Source organism: Malaclemys terrapin, chromosome 5 (assembly GCF_027887155.1).
Source record: "Malaclemys terrapin pileata isolate rMalTer1 chromosome 5, rMalTer1.hap1, whole genome shotgun sequence".
Lineage (NCBI taxonomy): Eukaryota > Metazoa > Chordata > Testudines > Emydidae > Malaclemys > Malaclemys terrapin.
In genome coordinates, this window is record NC_071509.1 from 118470752 (window position 1) to 118484198 (window position 13447).

The 13447-nt window shown below is 39.2% G+C and overlaps 1 protein-coding gene across 4 annotated transcripts in view; it reads right to left on the bottom strand.

The window, feature by feature from the left end:
• WDFY3 (WD repeat and FYVE domain containing 3) overlaps positions 1-13447 on the bottom strand; it is a 292238-nt gene that overhangs the window by 13757 nt on the left and 265034 nt on the right. For all 4 annotated transcript variants that reach the window (XM_054029392.1, XM_054029390.1, XM_054029391.1 and 1 more), the window contains 7 exons: positions 13114-13233; positions 11262-11379; positions 8077-8183; positions 7051-7204; positions 4608-4699; positions 4072-4284; positions 485-632 (listed from right to left, as the gene is read on the bottom strand). In XM_054029392.1, the coding sequence (XP_053885367.1) occupies positions 485-632; positions 4072-4284; positions 4608-4699; positions 7051-7204; positions 8077-8183; positions 11262-11379; positions 13114-13233 (952 nt within the window). The remainder of the gene's footprint in view (positions 1-484; positions 633-4071; positions 4285-4607; positions 4700-7050; positions 7205-8076; positions 8184-11261; positions 11380-13113; positions 13234-13447) is intronic.

The following is a 13447-nucleotide window of genomic DNA, read 5'->3' on the forward strand; positions in this document are numbered from 1 at the left end:
AGTACCCAAAATGTTCCTTGGAAGTCTTGAGAAAGCACTTTTCTCCCATGTTAACACACAAAAACTGAGGTTACGTGGGGCATTCGCTAGATTTAAACATTTTAGGTTATAGGCGGGGCACCTCAGTAACAGGTTCTCAGCTCTGGAATTTGCTTCCCTTGACGGTTTCAGACAGTTTGTTGAAATTAAACACAAGGTGTTAACTTTTAGGATGTGGCTTAAGGCTCATTCTTTCCCCTTCAGGCCTTGTCCATGAAACAGTTAAATTTAGTTAAAATTGGTACAGCTTTCTTGCATAGAAAAGGCCTAAGGCAAGTGGAATTGGGGCCTCTCAGAATCTTAGAGGATTGAAGTGTTAAATCTGGAGGTCTAGTGGAGTATGAAACCCAAGTGGTAAGAAAAATCAGAAAAAGGAACATTTATTTAGCAAGAACTATGAACACTCTAGCAAGAGACCAGGAGTAAGTACCGTGGTGAGTTTTACCTTTTACAGGTGCAAGGGAAGGCCTCAGGTTGTCTAAATGATGAAAAAAGATCTTGTCACTTGTGAAACCTGGGGGGACAGACATTCCAACTGCCTCTCCATTGATTCGGCTTCTAACTCGCTTTGGTGGGTGTGGTTTTTTAAATAGCTGCAATATGTGGGTTAGGAAATAAAACACGAGTTAGTGACAAGATTATAGATTCTCATCAGTGAAGACTTTTAAAGTTTACCAACAGTATCAGATTTACTGTAAAAAAAAATCTATAAATTAGCAAATGTACATAAAGTTCCTCTTATATAAATGTTTTTGTTAAATATTCAAGAAAAATACAAACCCAAACTAGAATGCAATGAGCGATTTTCCTTTTTAGAAAACAATTAAAATAGCCAAGTTGCTGTTTAAAGTGATTTTACATTCTTATTTCAGACAAAAAGAGAACTTCCTTTTGGCTTTGTAACAAACTGCTGATGCAGCAGTATCATAATATTGCTATCAGTATGATAAATAGACAGGTAACAAATATTGAAGAATGCATCTAGTTTTCAGAAGTCTCTGCTGAAAAATCCAGGGCAAAAATAAGTTATTCTCCATCCTTTCATTTACTGCTATTGTTGGATTTTTACATTTAAAGTATGCAGAATGAATGAGCAAAATTCTCTGTTGTTGAGGTTATTAAAATCAGCTTCCTCTATAGTGCAGTCTGTGTTCTGGAACGTATGTTCTTTGAATGTAAGGCAGCTATATCTTACTATAAAGATTGAGCTTTTGAACCCTGTCGGCCAAGGTATATCCAGTTTACAAGTGCATGTTTCAATGGGTAGGAACAACCTATCATTGGATTAAGGACCACCTCTAAACTGCTAGCTAATAGCAGAGGGCAATTTTGTGAAGGGAAGCTAGATAAATGAATTTAGATCTATGACTATTACTACATTTATTATAATCTGAACTACAAACTGGTACTTTTTCAAAGTTAAACTACATAAATATATCCCACAAACACCAGGCCACGCTGTTGGAATAACACAGACAATCAAAGAGTAGAAAAAAGTCTGAGTGGGCAGGGAGGAGTTGATTACAGATGACATAGAAGAATCAGATTCTGCCTCATGATTGTTCTCAGCCAATCGTGTGATGATGAGTCAGTAATTTTCCAAAGTTTACCACCTTCCGTGTCAACACTGATCTCTTGAGCAACGTTAAGCAACTGGACTGTGGTTGGAAATGGCCCATCAGAGGTGAAGACATAAGTGCTCCATGTTCACCAAAATATAAAGTCAATATAAATACTCCATTTCTCTGATACTATATTTCCAATGGTACTATAGTACCATTTCTCAGGTACTATATATATGCTACGTATTGTATGTACTTTCACATAATAAACATTTTATTTAGAAATGTCTTGTAACCTCCCTTATGGCCATAATTTCTTTTAAAATTATATTGAAAAGGGGAGAGCAAACTACCATTTATTTTCATATTGGCTTTGTTTCATTTCAGTCACTACACAGCCACCACCTGTTCAGTAATTCTTTCCAGGATAATTTACCAAGAAAGTTGGGGAGCTTTTGAGGCTGCCAGCCCCTGCAGCACATTGGTGTGTGCTTTCTTGTAAATTTAAGATGTCTATAATTAAATATTTATTAACATCAGGGCCTCAAATCCAATAAAATTTTAAGACTTCTTAAAAATCTCTCTCCTACCAGACTTAAACTAAATTTATTAAATCTTACTTCTTTGGTCCCACATATAGCACTAGCATGATGATGGTAAACATAAGAGGAAAAAGCCCCACTGTCAGTACAGTAAAAATACATATAAAACCAACAGTGAGAGCTAGGTGAGGGAGAGATGTTGGAGGAAGATTCAAGAACAAAGACTGGGTTAGCAGTTCATTAGGCATTTTTTCAAGAAGAAAAAAATTGGGCAATTAGGACCCATCTGGAGTGGGCAATTATGTGAGGGATAGGCACGGGGTCTAGTGAAGGGGTGGGCAAACTATGGCACGGGGGCCGCATCCGGCCCTTCAGACATTTTAATCCGGCCCTCGAGCTCCTGAGGGGGAGTGGGGTCAGGGGCTTGCCCTGCTCGGCACATGTCATGACTCTGCGTGGCTCCCGGAAGCAGTGGCATGTCCCCCCTCTAGCTCCTATGCGTGGGGGAGCCAAGGGGCTCCGCACGCTGCCCCTGCTCCAAGCGCCACCCCCGCAGCTCCCATTGGCCAAGAACCATGAGCATTCATGGCCCGCCATACAATTTCCATACCCAGATATGGCCCTCAGGCCAAAAAATTTGCTCACTCCTGGTCTAGTGGGGACCATCCAAAGTTCCAGACTAGCATCCACATTTTACGATGCTTATCTAAAGTTTAAATATTGAGGAATTTCCCCTCACTGGTTTTCTATATATTTTTGCTATACTGACAATTGGGTTTGCTGCACTTATGATTTTGAAATATGACAGACTGATGCAACCTACACTATTCTTCTGCCACCTTTGGGAAGGTATTAAAAGTACTTGTATATTCCCCAGTCCAAGCATGGGAAATACCTGCGGATATCAATAATATCTCACCTAATGGTAACAAAGCAAAAGGAAACTTTTCAGGGGATACTTATTGTACCTATTGGAAAACCCAAACTCCTTTATCCAAGGGAAATACAATAAACTTTGCTTTTAAGTATTTAATAATTTACAATGACCTTTCAAAGAGAATTTCACCACCCTTCAAAGCTTCAATCCTTTTTGTTTTTAAAGGTTGCCTCTAAATTCTGCCAGTTCAATTCTAGCTAGTGACTTATGCCAGCCCTGCCAGAACCAATGTTTTTAAAGCAATTATTTAATAATTTATTTTCAACAGCTACAGTACAAAGAAGAAGAACATAAGAACGGCCATCCTGGGTCAGACTAAAGGTCCATCTAGCCCAGTATCCTGTCTTCGACAGTGGCCAATACCACGTGCCCCAGAGGGAATGAACAGAACAGGTAATCATCAAGTGATCCATCCCGTTGCCCATTCCCAGCTTCTAGGACTGAGAAGATGCCAAAGAAAACTAAGCAACCACGTTAAAAAGAAAAAGGGAAGTGATGTATCCCTACCTAATTTTGCTACAAGACAACTTGTACAATTAAACTTCCTGTGCACTACGTTGCAACTGTATTCTATCACATAGCAAAAAGCCAGGGAAGAATTTATACTGCACTACCCTTTTGCAGTAACACACTGGCTCTCTGATGATTTGTTGTTTTTTTAAGCTCCTCCACAAGTTCTTGCCTCTACTTTTGGAGCATGAGGAAAAAGGGAGAAATCTCAAGTCTTACTGACAAAACCCAAAGTTTATGTTAGATGCATGTAACGGCTTAAGAATAGATTCACCTGTAACTGAGTCTGCATTTCTGCAAATGTATTTACAACCACAAAACTTGAACTTAAGTTCCAGACAAAGAACAGAAATGCATATTAGAAACTTAAATACCATATATGTTTTTACTGGAATTGCCTTTTTATATGAAAGCGTTTGGAAATGCTTGGAGTTGAATATTTTCTGGCATATAGTTACAATAGGTTAAAGAACATCCTTACCTGTTTGGGTATCTGCCCAAAGTTATTAATGAATCCTATGGTAGCTGTCTCTTTTAATGGGTCATTTATGTTGTAGATATCCACTTGCCCCTCATAAAAGAGATGATGGAAGACATTTACAGCTTCTACTGCAGCAGGGCCTTGCTGTTTATAACCAAAGATTAAGTCAATCCACTCATGCAGATGTGCGCTCACAAAATCACATTCCAAAGCCTGTAATTCAAAATGTATGCATTAAACTGAGCAGATAGTCACTGAGTCTATTATCTGACTGTGATGGATGAAATTACACAAAGTTTTTGATATGTTTAAAGGAAAAGCAGTATAGTAGCACCTTATTAGCTGCCTCAGCCAATACGGATACCAAGAGCAAATGGAGGACCATTGGTTCTTTAGTCTATCAGCATAACAGGGTACCTCCCCAAGATGCTCATCGAATAGAAAAGTGATTACAAAGGATGCATTGAGCTCCCTAGACTGGTATTTAAGTCCAAATAAACTTTCTGTGCTTTTTACATTATTAAAATGTTTATTACCTCCCGATGAACTCTAATAAATTCACGAGGATCTCCCTTTGCCCATGGGGGAAGTATCACATCTCCAAGCTTAGTACCATTCTGTTTGCAACCTACAAAATAAATTGAAGTTTTAAAAGCAAAAAAAGACAGTGATGCATCTCAATACGAGAAGAAACAAAAATCATATTATAGGTACAATGGCACATGCTTTATATAGTTAGTGCTTCAAGAAATTTCTCAGCATTTTTTTTACTGTTGTTTCTCTAGCCCCTTAGAAGCCCGAAAGGTGTCACCTTACTAGAAACATGTTTCTCCATCATGTATATATTTTTTTATATAGGGTTGTTTTGTGAGAGTGCTTGAACTATTTGTAATTTTTTAAAATATAAAATAAAGGCACTTAAAGTTATTTCAGGGAACAGGGTAGAGACACAGAATTATATGTTCCTTGCGCATATCTATATCTATATCTATATATAGATATAAATATAGATCATTTCAGTTTCCCATCCTTAACAATCCTTTAAAAGTAAGTTTAATAGGTTTTTAGCTATGAGGATTTATTTGATGGTTATCTAACCTTCTGAGAATTTTGAATAATGGTCCAGTTACCTTAATAGTTTTCACTACAGAGAAGCCAAAGTCTTTAGCCCTTCCTAATAAAGAGGTTTGTAGAACTTTAATTTCATCTTGCTATAGCTATATTTTCTATTTAAAACAGTTCTGTGCCACAGGGTAGATACTTTGTAAGGAATTATGTCTTTGTAGAATAATGGAAACAGCCCACACAACAGCCTCTTGCAGCCATACCACAACCAGGATCCTTTCTGCATATTTGGCTTGTACTGAATGACGACTTTTTTTTTTTGAAAAACAACTTCAGAAAGCTCTACTCCATCCTTTCAAACACACACACGCACAAGTTTAAAAATACAAAATGAGAAATATCAGAATATGAAGATAAATTCCTCAGATGGAGTGACATTTTGGATGTTCACTTTAGTAGACTCTTTCAGGTCCCTTTTTTGAAAGTTTTACACTTTTTGAAAGTTTAAACCTGTCTGATTTTAAATAAGGGAGGACTAGCAGGTGTCAAATTACTAATTACTGAATTCAGTGCATTTTCAGTGATTTATATGCCAACAGGCTGTATAATGGAGGAAAATAATCCTGAGACGAAATGGTATAACAGTAAAAAGGCATCCCACTGGTAGAATCACACCATGATTCATTTTCTCCATATAAGGAAGACATTTTAAACTACCAGAATATATTCATATAGTGTGTCCTCTGCTGTAAACCTTGAAGGACTGTTTCTTCAACCTTTATTCACATTGAGAAGTGCTACAAAATCCCACTCTTGAGTTCATGGGATTATGCTTGTAAATACCACTCAATATAAATAAGGCTTGCAGAACTGGACCCTGAATCTTTTACTCACTGAAGTTTCAATTTTGTTGAAACAACAAATAGAAAAGGGATAGAAATGGGAGTTTCAGAATATAAGCTAGCCTGCGATAAAGGTTAAGAGGAAACTTTCCCTAAAACCATAGGTCTAAACAGGTATAGTAATTGCTATGTTCTTGTGTCTGAATGTGTCAGAGATCCTTGGCTCAAGCTTCTAAACTCTTAGGAAATATTCTGCACCAATGATTTTGATTTTTAAAAGATGCGGATGGTTAGTAATACCTGTTATTGAATTTGCAGCATAGAACTTGGAAAAACTAAAGAGTTAATCTCATAACAAAAAATACGATGCTATGGCAACACTAATATTTATCTCACATCAGTTATTTTATCTTTCAGTGGTGTGATCTGCCAACAGTTCAGTGAAATTTCATTGCAGTTAAATAAATAAGTAACAGTGGAAATGATCTATCAAACTTTCAGCTACTTTTCCTTAAAGAACTTCACTCCTAGAAGTCTAAATATCAAAATGGACAAACACATTATACAAACCCGAGGTTATGTCTGTCCTTTAAACACATTTGGCCTGAATACTGAAACACTACTTTGAGACTGGTAGATTATATGGCAGAAAAACAGTCATCAGAAATTCTCCTACCAAAGCAGGATTTGCTGAACATATGAGTTCTAATAAAAATGCTTCCCTTGGAAATATAAATTTATTGTTCAATTTAATTTCTAAAATGCAGTTTTATATGAGCTGTTAAAATGAGTATTTGGTGTTTGAGAAAACATCTTAATTCATCTAAAAGAAAAAGTCAAGAGTTACAAACGAACTGTCCAGATTTCCCTATATAATTGCTCATAAACACACAGCATTGGGAAATACATATTCCCATAATCAAAAGATAATTAAGGCTCAGTTCCAGTAAGCCATCTGCCATTTTCTTACCCTGTTACATAAATCTTTGTTACATACATTTTACTGAACTTGTTTTATGTCTGGACCAGTTTTCACATCCATAACACGATGCGATCAGCAGCTTTTGCCTACCTAGATCAAAGTTATTGGAGTTGAGCAGAAACTCCGGGAGGTAAAAAAATTCTGGGATGAGTTCCTTTACATCTGCCATGTTGTGCTTTGATGCTGAATACCAGGCTTCACGCACACTGTGAAACATTCTGTCAGCCAGGTCAAAGTGGCCACCCTGTAGAATGAAATGAGAAGCATCTTTATACCAGAATATTTCTCAGCACAGCAGACTCAGCCAAGGTCTATAAAACTGTAAAGTAAAACCGTTTGGTAACGTTTTATCTCAGTCAAATAAATACAATAATAAAAAAGGAAAAAACCTGTCCTGCAACAAAAGGGTCTAAAACTATGTTTTCTTCTACTGGTTGCTATAATCTTTCTTTGCAATAATGCTAAATATGAAGCATAAAAATATACATCTACAGGATTTTTTGTTTAAAAAAAAAAAAAAAAAAAAAAAGATCTAGCCCTATTCCAAATATTAGTCTTTTTGGTTGAAATGCTGGCCCAAAGAAAATAAATGTTCTTGCCTGATGGTTTCCAGCTAAGAAAATATTTAAAATGTAGCACTGTGAACCCAATTAATTTTCGAGCTGTCAGAAAATTCCAGGCTGTGCTAATGTTTGGTTAATTTGACTCTCAATACTAGACTGACAAACTAGTTTAACAAATTAGTCTTTAGACACTTGAGAACCAAATGAGGGAAACTGATGCATGAGTTCTTTTAACAATAGATGAACAAAGTTGGATTTGAACTATTACTTTATTAAATAAAAAGCGGTTTTCTCTCTGTTGAATTTTCGTGCTGCGTACATTTTTCAAAATGTTCAGACTTCCATCTGAAGGATCATATACATCTGCCCATAAAAATCTCTTTGCTATCCTAAAGAGAATAACAATCACCAAGAAGAAAACAATGCAGCTATAGCACTTCCTTTCTTCTGCCATGCTCAGTGAGAATCGAGTTACCAGATGATTCCCATTTTTAACCATTTTCAAATTTAAACAAGACAGAAAGAGAGAAAAATGAAATCTCACACAATTTACCTGTAACCGTAAGAATATCTGTGTAAAGGGCTCCATTCGGACAAGATACGAGGCCACTATCATGGCAGATGAATAGTGAGTACCATAATGATAAGCTGGAGTTTCCCCTGATAAAGAAAAATTAAAAGTTACGAATGAAGAGGAAATAAAGAGGAAATGTTCATGATAAAATCTGCAGTAAATTAAGAAATTAATAGGTTTAAGAAGTGCTAGACTGTGAGAATAGTATGACCCTGAACACATTAAAAATTGGTATTTGCAGCTTTCATATTTGCGGAACTAAGACTATTTAAACTTTATGATTTGACATTGAAACCACTTACTTAAACTTTGGCAGTAATCCACTAGTCATAATTCAACAGTCTTTTGCCCAGCAACACTGCACATTTAGCAGTTTTATACTTTGAATAATTGAAACATTCCAAGACAGCTACAATTACTTCTTCTAAAGGAGAATTTTTACTTTAGCCTGTTCTATGATGTGGAATTAAAGGCTTAGTGCTCTAATATTTCTCAGAATTGCTGACTACAGATTTTGTAAAGATTTTATTTTATTCATTTGCTGGCAACAACAAGCCATCTGTACAAATGTCTTCACACAATTCTGCTGGATGTTCAGAAATAGAACTCTGCCACCTGCTGGTATTGGACAGTACAGTACCTTTAGAACAACAGATCTCAAATTACTGGTAGTGACCTATTAAATTGCAGTTAAACTAAGGGCTTGGAAAAGCCAACAGGTGTGAAGGAACACAAGGTTTGGATGGAGGCATCTCTGAGAGGAGGATTTATTAATGGGGATTCTCTATATCCTAGTAAAGAGGAGAGGATAGAAGTTGATCAAGTACAGGTAGGAGCTGAAGAGAAACAGTCAAATGAAAGTCCCATTCAATTACATTACAGGAAGGCAAACAGCTAAATATTGACAAATTTTATAAGTGCTTGCATACAAATGCTAGATGTCTAAGTACGAAGATGGGTGAACCTGAGTGCTTGGTATTAAATGAGAATGTCAATATAATAGGAATCACAGAAACTTGGAAGAACAATGATAATCAATGGAGAAGGTAATACCAGGGTACAAAATATATTGGAATAACTATATGAAACAGTCAAATATAGTAAAAGTCTTAAATGAATCAAGCTGTACCATAGAATCTCTATTGTTAGAAATTCCAGGCTTCAATAAGAATATAGCGGTAGGAATATGCTACTGACCACCTGACCAGGATGGTGATGGTGAAATGCTCCAGGAGATTACAGAGGTTACAAAAATAGAAAATTCAATAATAATGGGGGATTTCAACTATCCCCCCATTGACTGGACCCACGTCACCTCAGGAAGAAATAAAATAAAATAAAATTTGTAGACACCATTAATGACAGCTTGTTGTAGCAGCTAGTCATGGAACCCACAAGGAGAGAGGCAATTTTTGATTTAGTCCTAAAGTGGTTCATTGGATCTGGCCCAAGAGATGAATATAGCGGAGCCACTCGGCAATAGAGACCATAAGGTAATTAAATTTAACGTCCTGGTAGGTGGGAGAGGGGGTTACCAAAGAAATCCACCACAGTTGCACTGAACTTCAAAAAGGGGAACTACACAAAAATGAGGAAGCAAGTGAAATGGAAATTTTTAGGGACTGTCACAAGAGTGAAATGCCTGCAAGCTACATGGAAACTTTTTAAAAACACCATAATAGAAGCTCAAATTAAATTTATACCCCAAATAAAAAAAATGCCACTATGGCTAAACAACAGAGTAAAAGAGGCAGTTAGAGGCAAAAAGGCATCCTTTAAAAATTGAAAGTCAAATCCTACTGAGGAAAACAGAAAGGAACATAAACTCTGGCAAGTCTAGTGTAAAAGTATAAATAGGCAGGCCAAAAAAGAATTTGAAGAGCAACTAGCAGAAGATTAAAAAAAAAAAAATTTGCCCTGTTTTGTGAATTCCTTCTGAAGCACCTGGCTCCGCCCACTGCTGGAAGACAATATATGGGGCTAGATGGACCATTGGTCTGACCCAGTATGACTGTTCTTATGTTCTTGAATCATCAAATTCTTATCATCTGAAAAACGGGCATAATAGGAAGGGAGTGCAGTATAACAATAATAGTTTGGACACATACACAGATCGTATTTTTAATATTTAAGGGAATTAGTCCAAAATTGAGAAAAATATCAAATCTAACTCAGTTCTAGGGGGCATTTTGCGTACTTTAAAGGAGTAATATAAGGAGACTGATTGCATTTATTGTCTTCTTCAGATGAATGATCACTTAGTAAATACATGAACTGAGAACTGAATGAATAAGCTGTATAAGATCTATCTATGTAAAGAGATTCCTATTTCTTTGCCTTGTTTATTTTATTTCAGCAGTTCTCAAGCTGTGGTCTGTGAAGAGCTGCCTGGTCATATGATAGTGGTTTTTATTTATTTCTAGCTGCTAGACCACATTAAAAACTGCTCAAAATATATTGCTTTCCTAATATTACTTTTTCATGTAAACAACTAGTTCCACAGGGATGCTATGCGATCACAATCAGGAGGGTACGTGGTCCATGAGAGACTCTCTCTATTAACATGCAGTCTGTAGTATGGAAGAGTTTGAAAACTCCTGCTTTTATTTATTTATTTTTTGGGCAGCAATTAGGATTTTTTAATGTAGTATTCTGCATCTCCTTGATGGACTGAATTATGTCTCTCCTTTTTGCACTGGCACAGGCAGAAATGCCATACAAACCAAGTTGGGCATTCATCTCTGTGTTGGTGCTGAGCTTGGTGTAGGCACCAAAGGGGGAGGGTGTGTACATTCCCAAGAGCAGGTAAGAACAGATCTGAGGGCTGCCTTCACTTGGGTCATTGTAACTACCAGGGAAGATGGGCATAGAAATAACCAAGGCTTTAGCAGCCTCCCACACCAGTGACACCTGTGTGGGAAGAGTAGATCTCTAAGCCAGGGTATTCCCCAGTGGGGGCCTTGGAGTTGCTTTGTGGCCACGTTTAAAAAGGACACTGGCATAAAGTGGCCACACCACAACCCTTTGTGCCCTCCCACAGGATCTGGTGTGCACATATGCAAAAGGTGTTTAGGATGTTCTTGGAGGAAGAAGACAGGCACACTGACTAACTTAAAATGCGCCCATCTCTGCTCTTCAAGATCTGCATTTGTACAATCACTTACCATTAGGATCTTCCCAATCTTTGTATCGCTTTTTGTACTGTGCTAATCTTTCCTCTGTCTGTGCTCCCATCGGTTTGGCCAGGTTTCTGAATGTCTTGGGATTAGTAAGATCCAGTTCCTTTTAAAATAAACAAATACAGATTCTTAAAAGCACTCTGAACTGGCTGATCAAGGCGAGGAGCCTTATGAGCTATATAGTATTTATCTCTTCCTTGTAGAGCCGCCTATCGTAAGCAGCAGCAATGATTTAGCTCATCTAGTTAGTTATGCTTTTCTAAAGAATTGTTTAGCCTAATTCAAGAAGATATCTTTACTACATTCTAGTAGGGGGGGGGTGCTTTATGTCTCCCCCGCATCCCTGCAAAACCTACCCTCAGCAGCAGGTCTTCATCACAGCACCTTACGCCCACCTTAGGTACAAACTGACTGGCCAAAGGTACTGCCCAAACTAACATTAATATCATTTTCCGCTTTTCCAAAACTAGGTTTGTCACTTTCATAAGGTTGGGGCTAAATTTCTTGAGAGACTGCAATGTCTCCCAAACAGGAATGCTTCCGCTATGTCAGGGGTTCTCAACCTTTTTCTTTCTGACTTCTATTGGGGGGGGGGGGAGGGGGAGAGAAGGCAGGGACCAGCTCTGCACAGCAGGGTCTGGGGAGGGAGCTTCTCCTCTACCCCGACTCACCTCAGCAGGCCACCCAGCCTATCTGGACTGTGGGGAGAGGGAGGGCAGCGGAACCAAAATTTATTACAAAGGGGGGGGGGCGCGGCGCTCAGTTCAAAAAATCTGAAAACAACTCACGGTGCAGGCAGGGGGTAGCTAGGGGCTGCGTGCAGGCAGCGGGGTAGCTCACGGTGCAGGCAGAGGTAGGTAGGGGCTGCGTGAGGGTAGGGGGGTAGCTCATGGTGCGGGGGGGGTAGCTAGGGGCTGTGCGTGGGAAGGGGACAGCTCAGGGTGCAGGGAGGGTGTAGCTAGGGGCTGTGTGCGGTAGGAGGGTAATACAGGGTGCAGACGGGGTAACTAGGGGCTGCGTGTGGGCAGGGGGGTAGCTCATGGTGCAAGGAGAGGGGTAGCCAGGGACTTTGCCTGGACATGGGGGTAGCGAGGGGCTGTGCGTGGGAAGGGGGCAGCCCAGGGCGCAAGGAGGGGGTAGCTAGGGGCTGTGTGCAGGCAGGGGGGTAGCTCAGGGTGCAGGGAGAGGGCTAGCTAGGGGTTGCGCATGGACGGGGGGTAGCTCATGGTGCAGGGAGAGGGGTAACTAGGTGCTGTGCGCAGACGGGGGTAGCTCGAGGTACAGGGAGGGGGTAGCTAGGGGCTGTGTGCTTCAGCCCTGTGGCAGGAGCCGGTGACTGGGGCTTCAGCTGCACAGGGGGTACTGGGGCTCAGGGTCTGGGTTTCAGCTGCAGGGCTTCGCAGACCCCTGGTTGAGAACCGCTGCGCTATGTCACAAAAGCCACTGGGAAACAGTCTAGAGAACTACGGCAGAGATTTACAAGAAACAAATTTATGACACAAAGCAACACTGCGCATGTGCGTCCATGTCAGTCACTAGGCCACCGTGCAAAAAAACTTCGGCCTTGGTCCTGCAACGAGCTCTTTGTAGACAGTCCTCCTTGTCTGTGCAGAGTTGCATTAACTTCAATGGGACTCTGCACAGTTCAGGGTCACAGGTCTGCGTGGAGCTCATTGTAGGAATGGGTGTAGTAAGAAAGTAAACTGAAATTAAAGATTTGGAAAACTGAATAGGTCCCAGCTCCACTGAGGTAATGTGAACCAACTATAGTGTTGGTGCACCTTAAAAATAAACATGTAAAAATATTAATATCACATAGATAAGTTTTCATATTTACCGCCGAATCATAGTCTGCAAGGATCCAGGGGAAGACAGGGTACTGCATGAGATCGTTATAGGATCTGCCAGCCAGAGTGTTCAAGTGCATCAGGTACTGGAAATTACTGATTTCTCCTCTCTTAAAAAGGATAAATATTAGCATTTTAGAATAATCAAACACTTAAATTGGCAGATCTTCACTGTGGTCAGCTCTCTAACAAGGTACAAACTACAGCATAAAAGATTTGTGGAAATACTCTCTGAGATTTACTGCATTGTTTTGTCTCACACGTCTAATGGTGCAAACAGTCTTGTTTCTTTCAAAATACTGCAAAGCAATTTGCTGTGGAGAG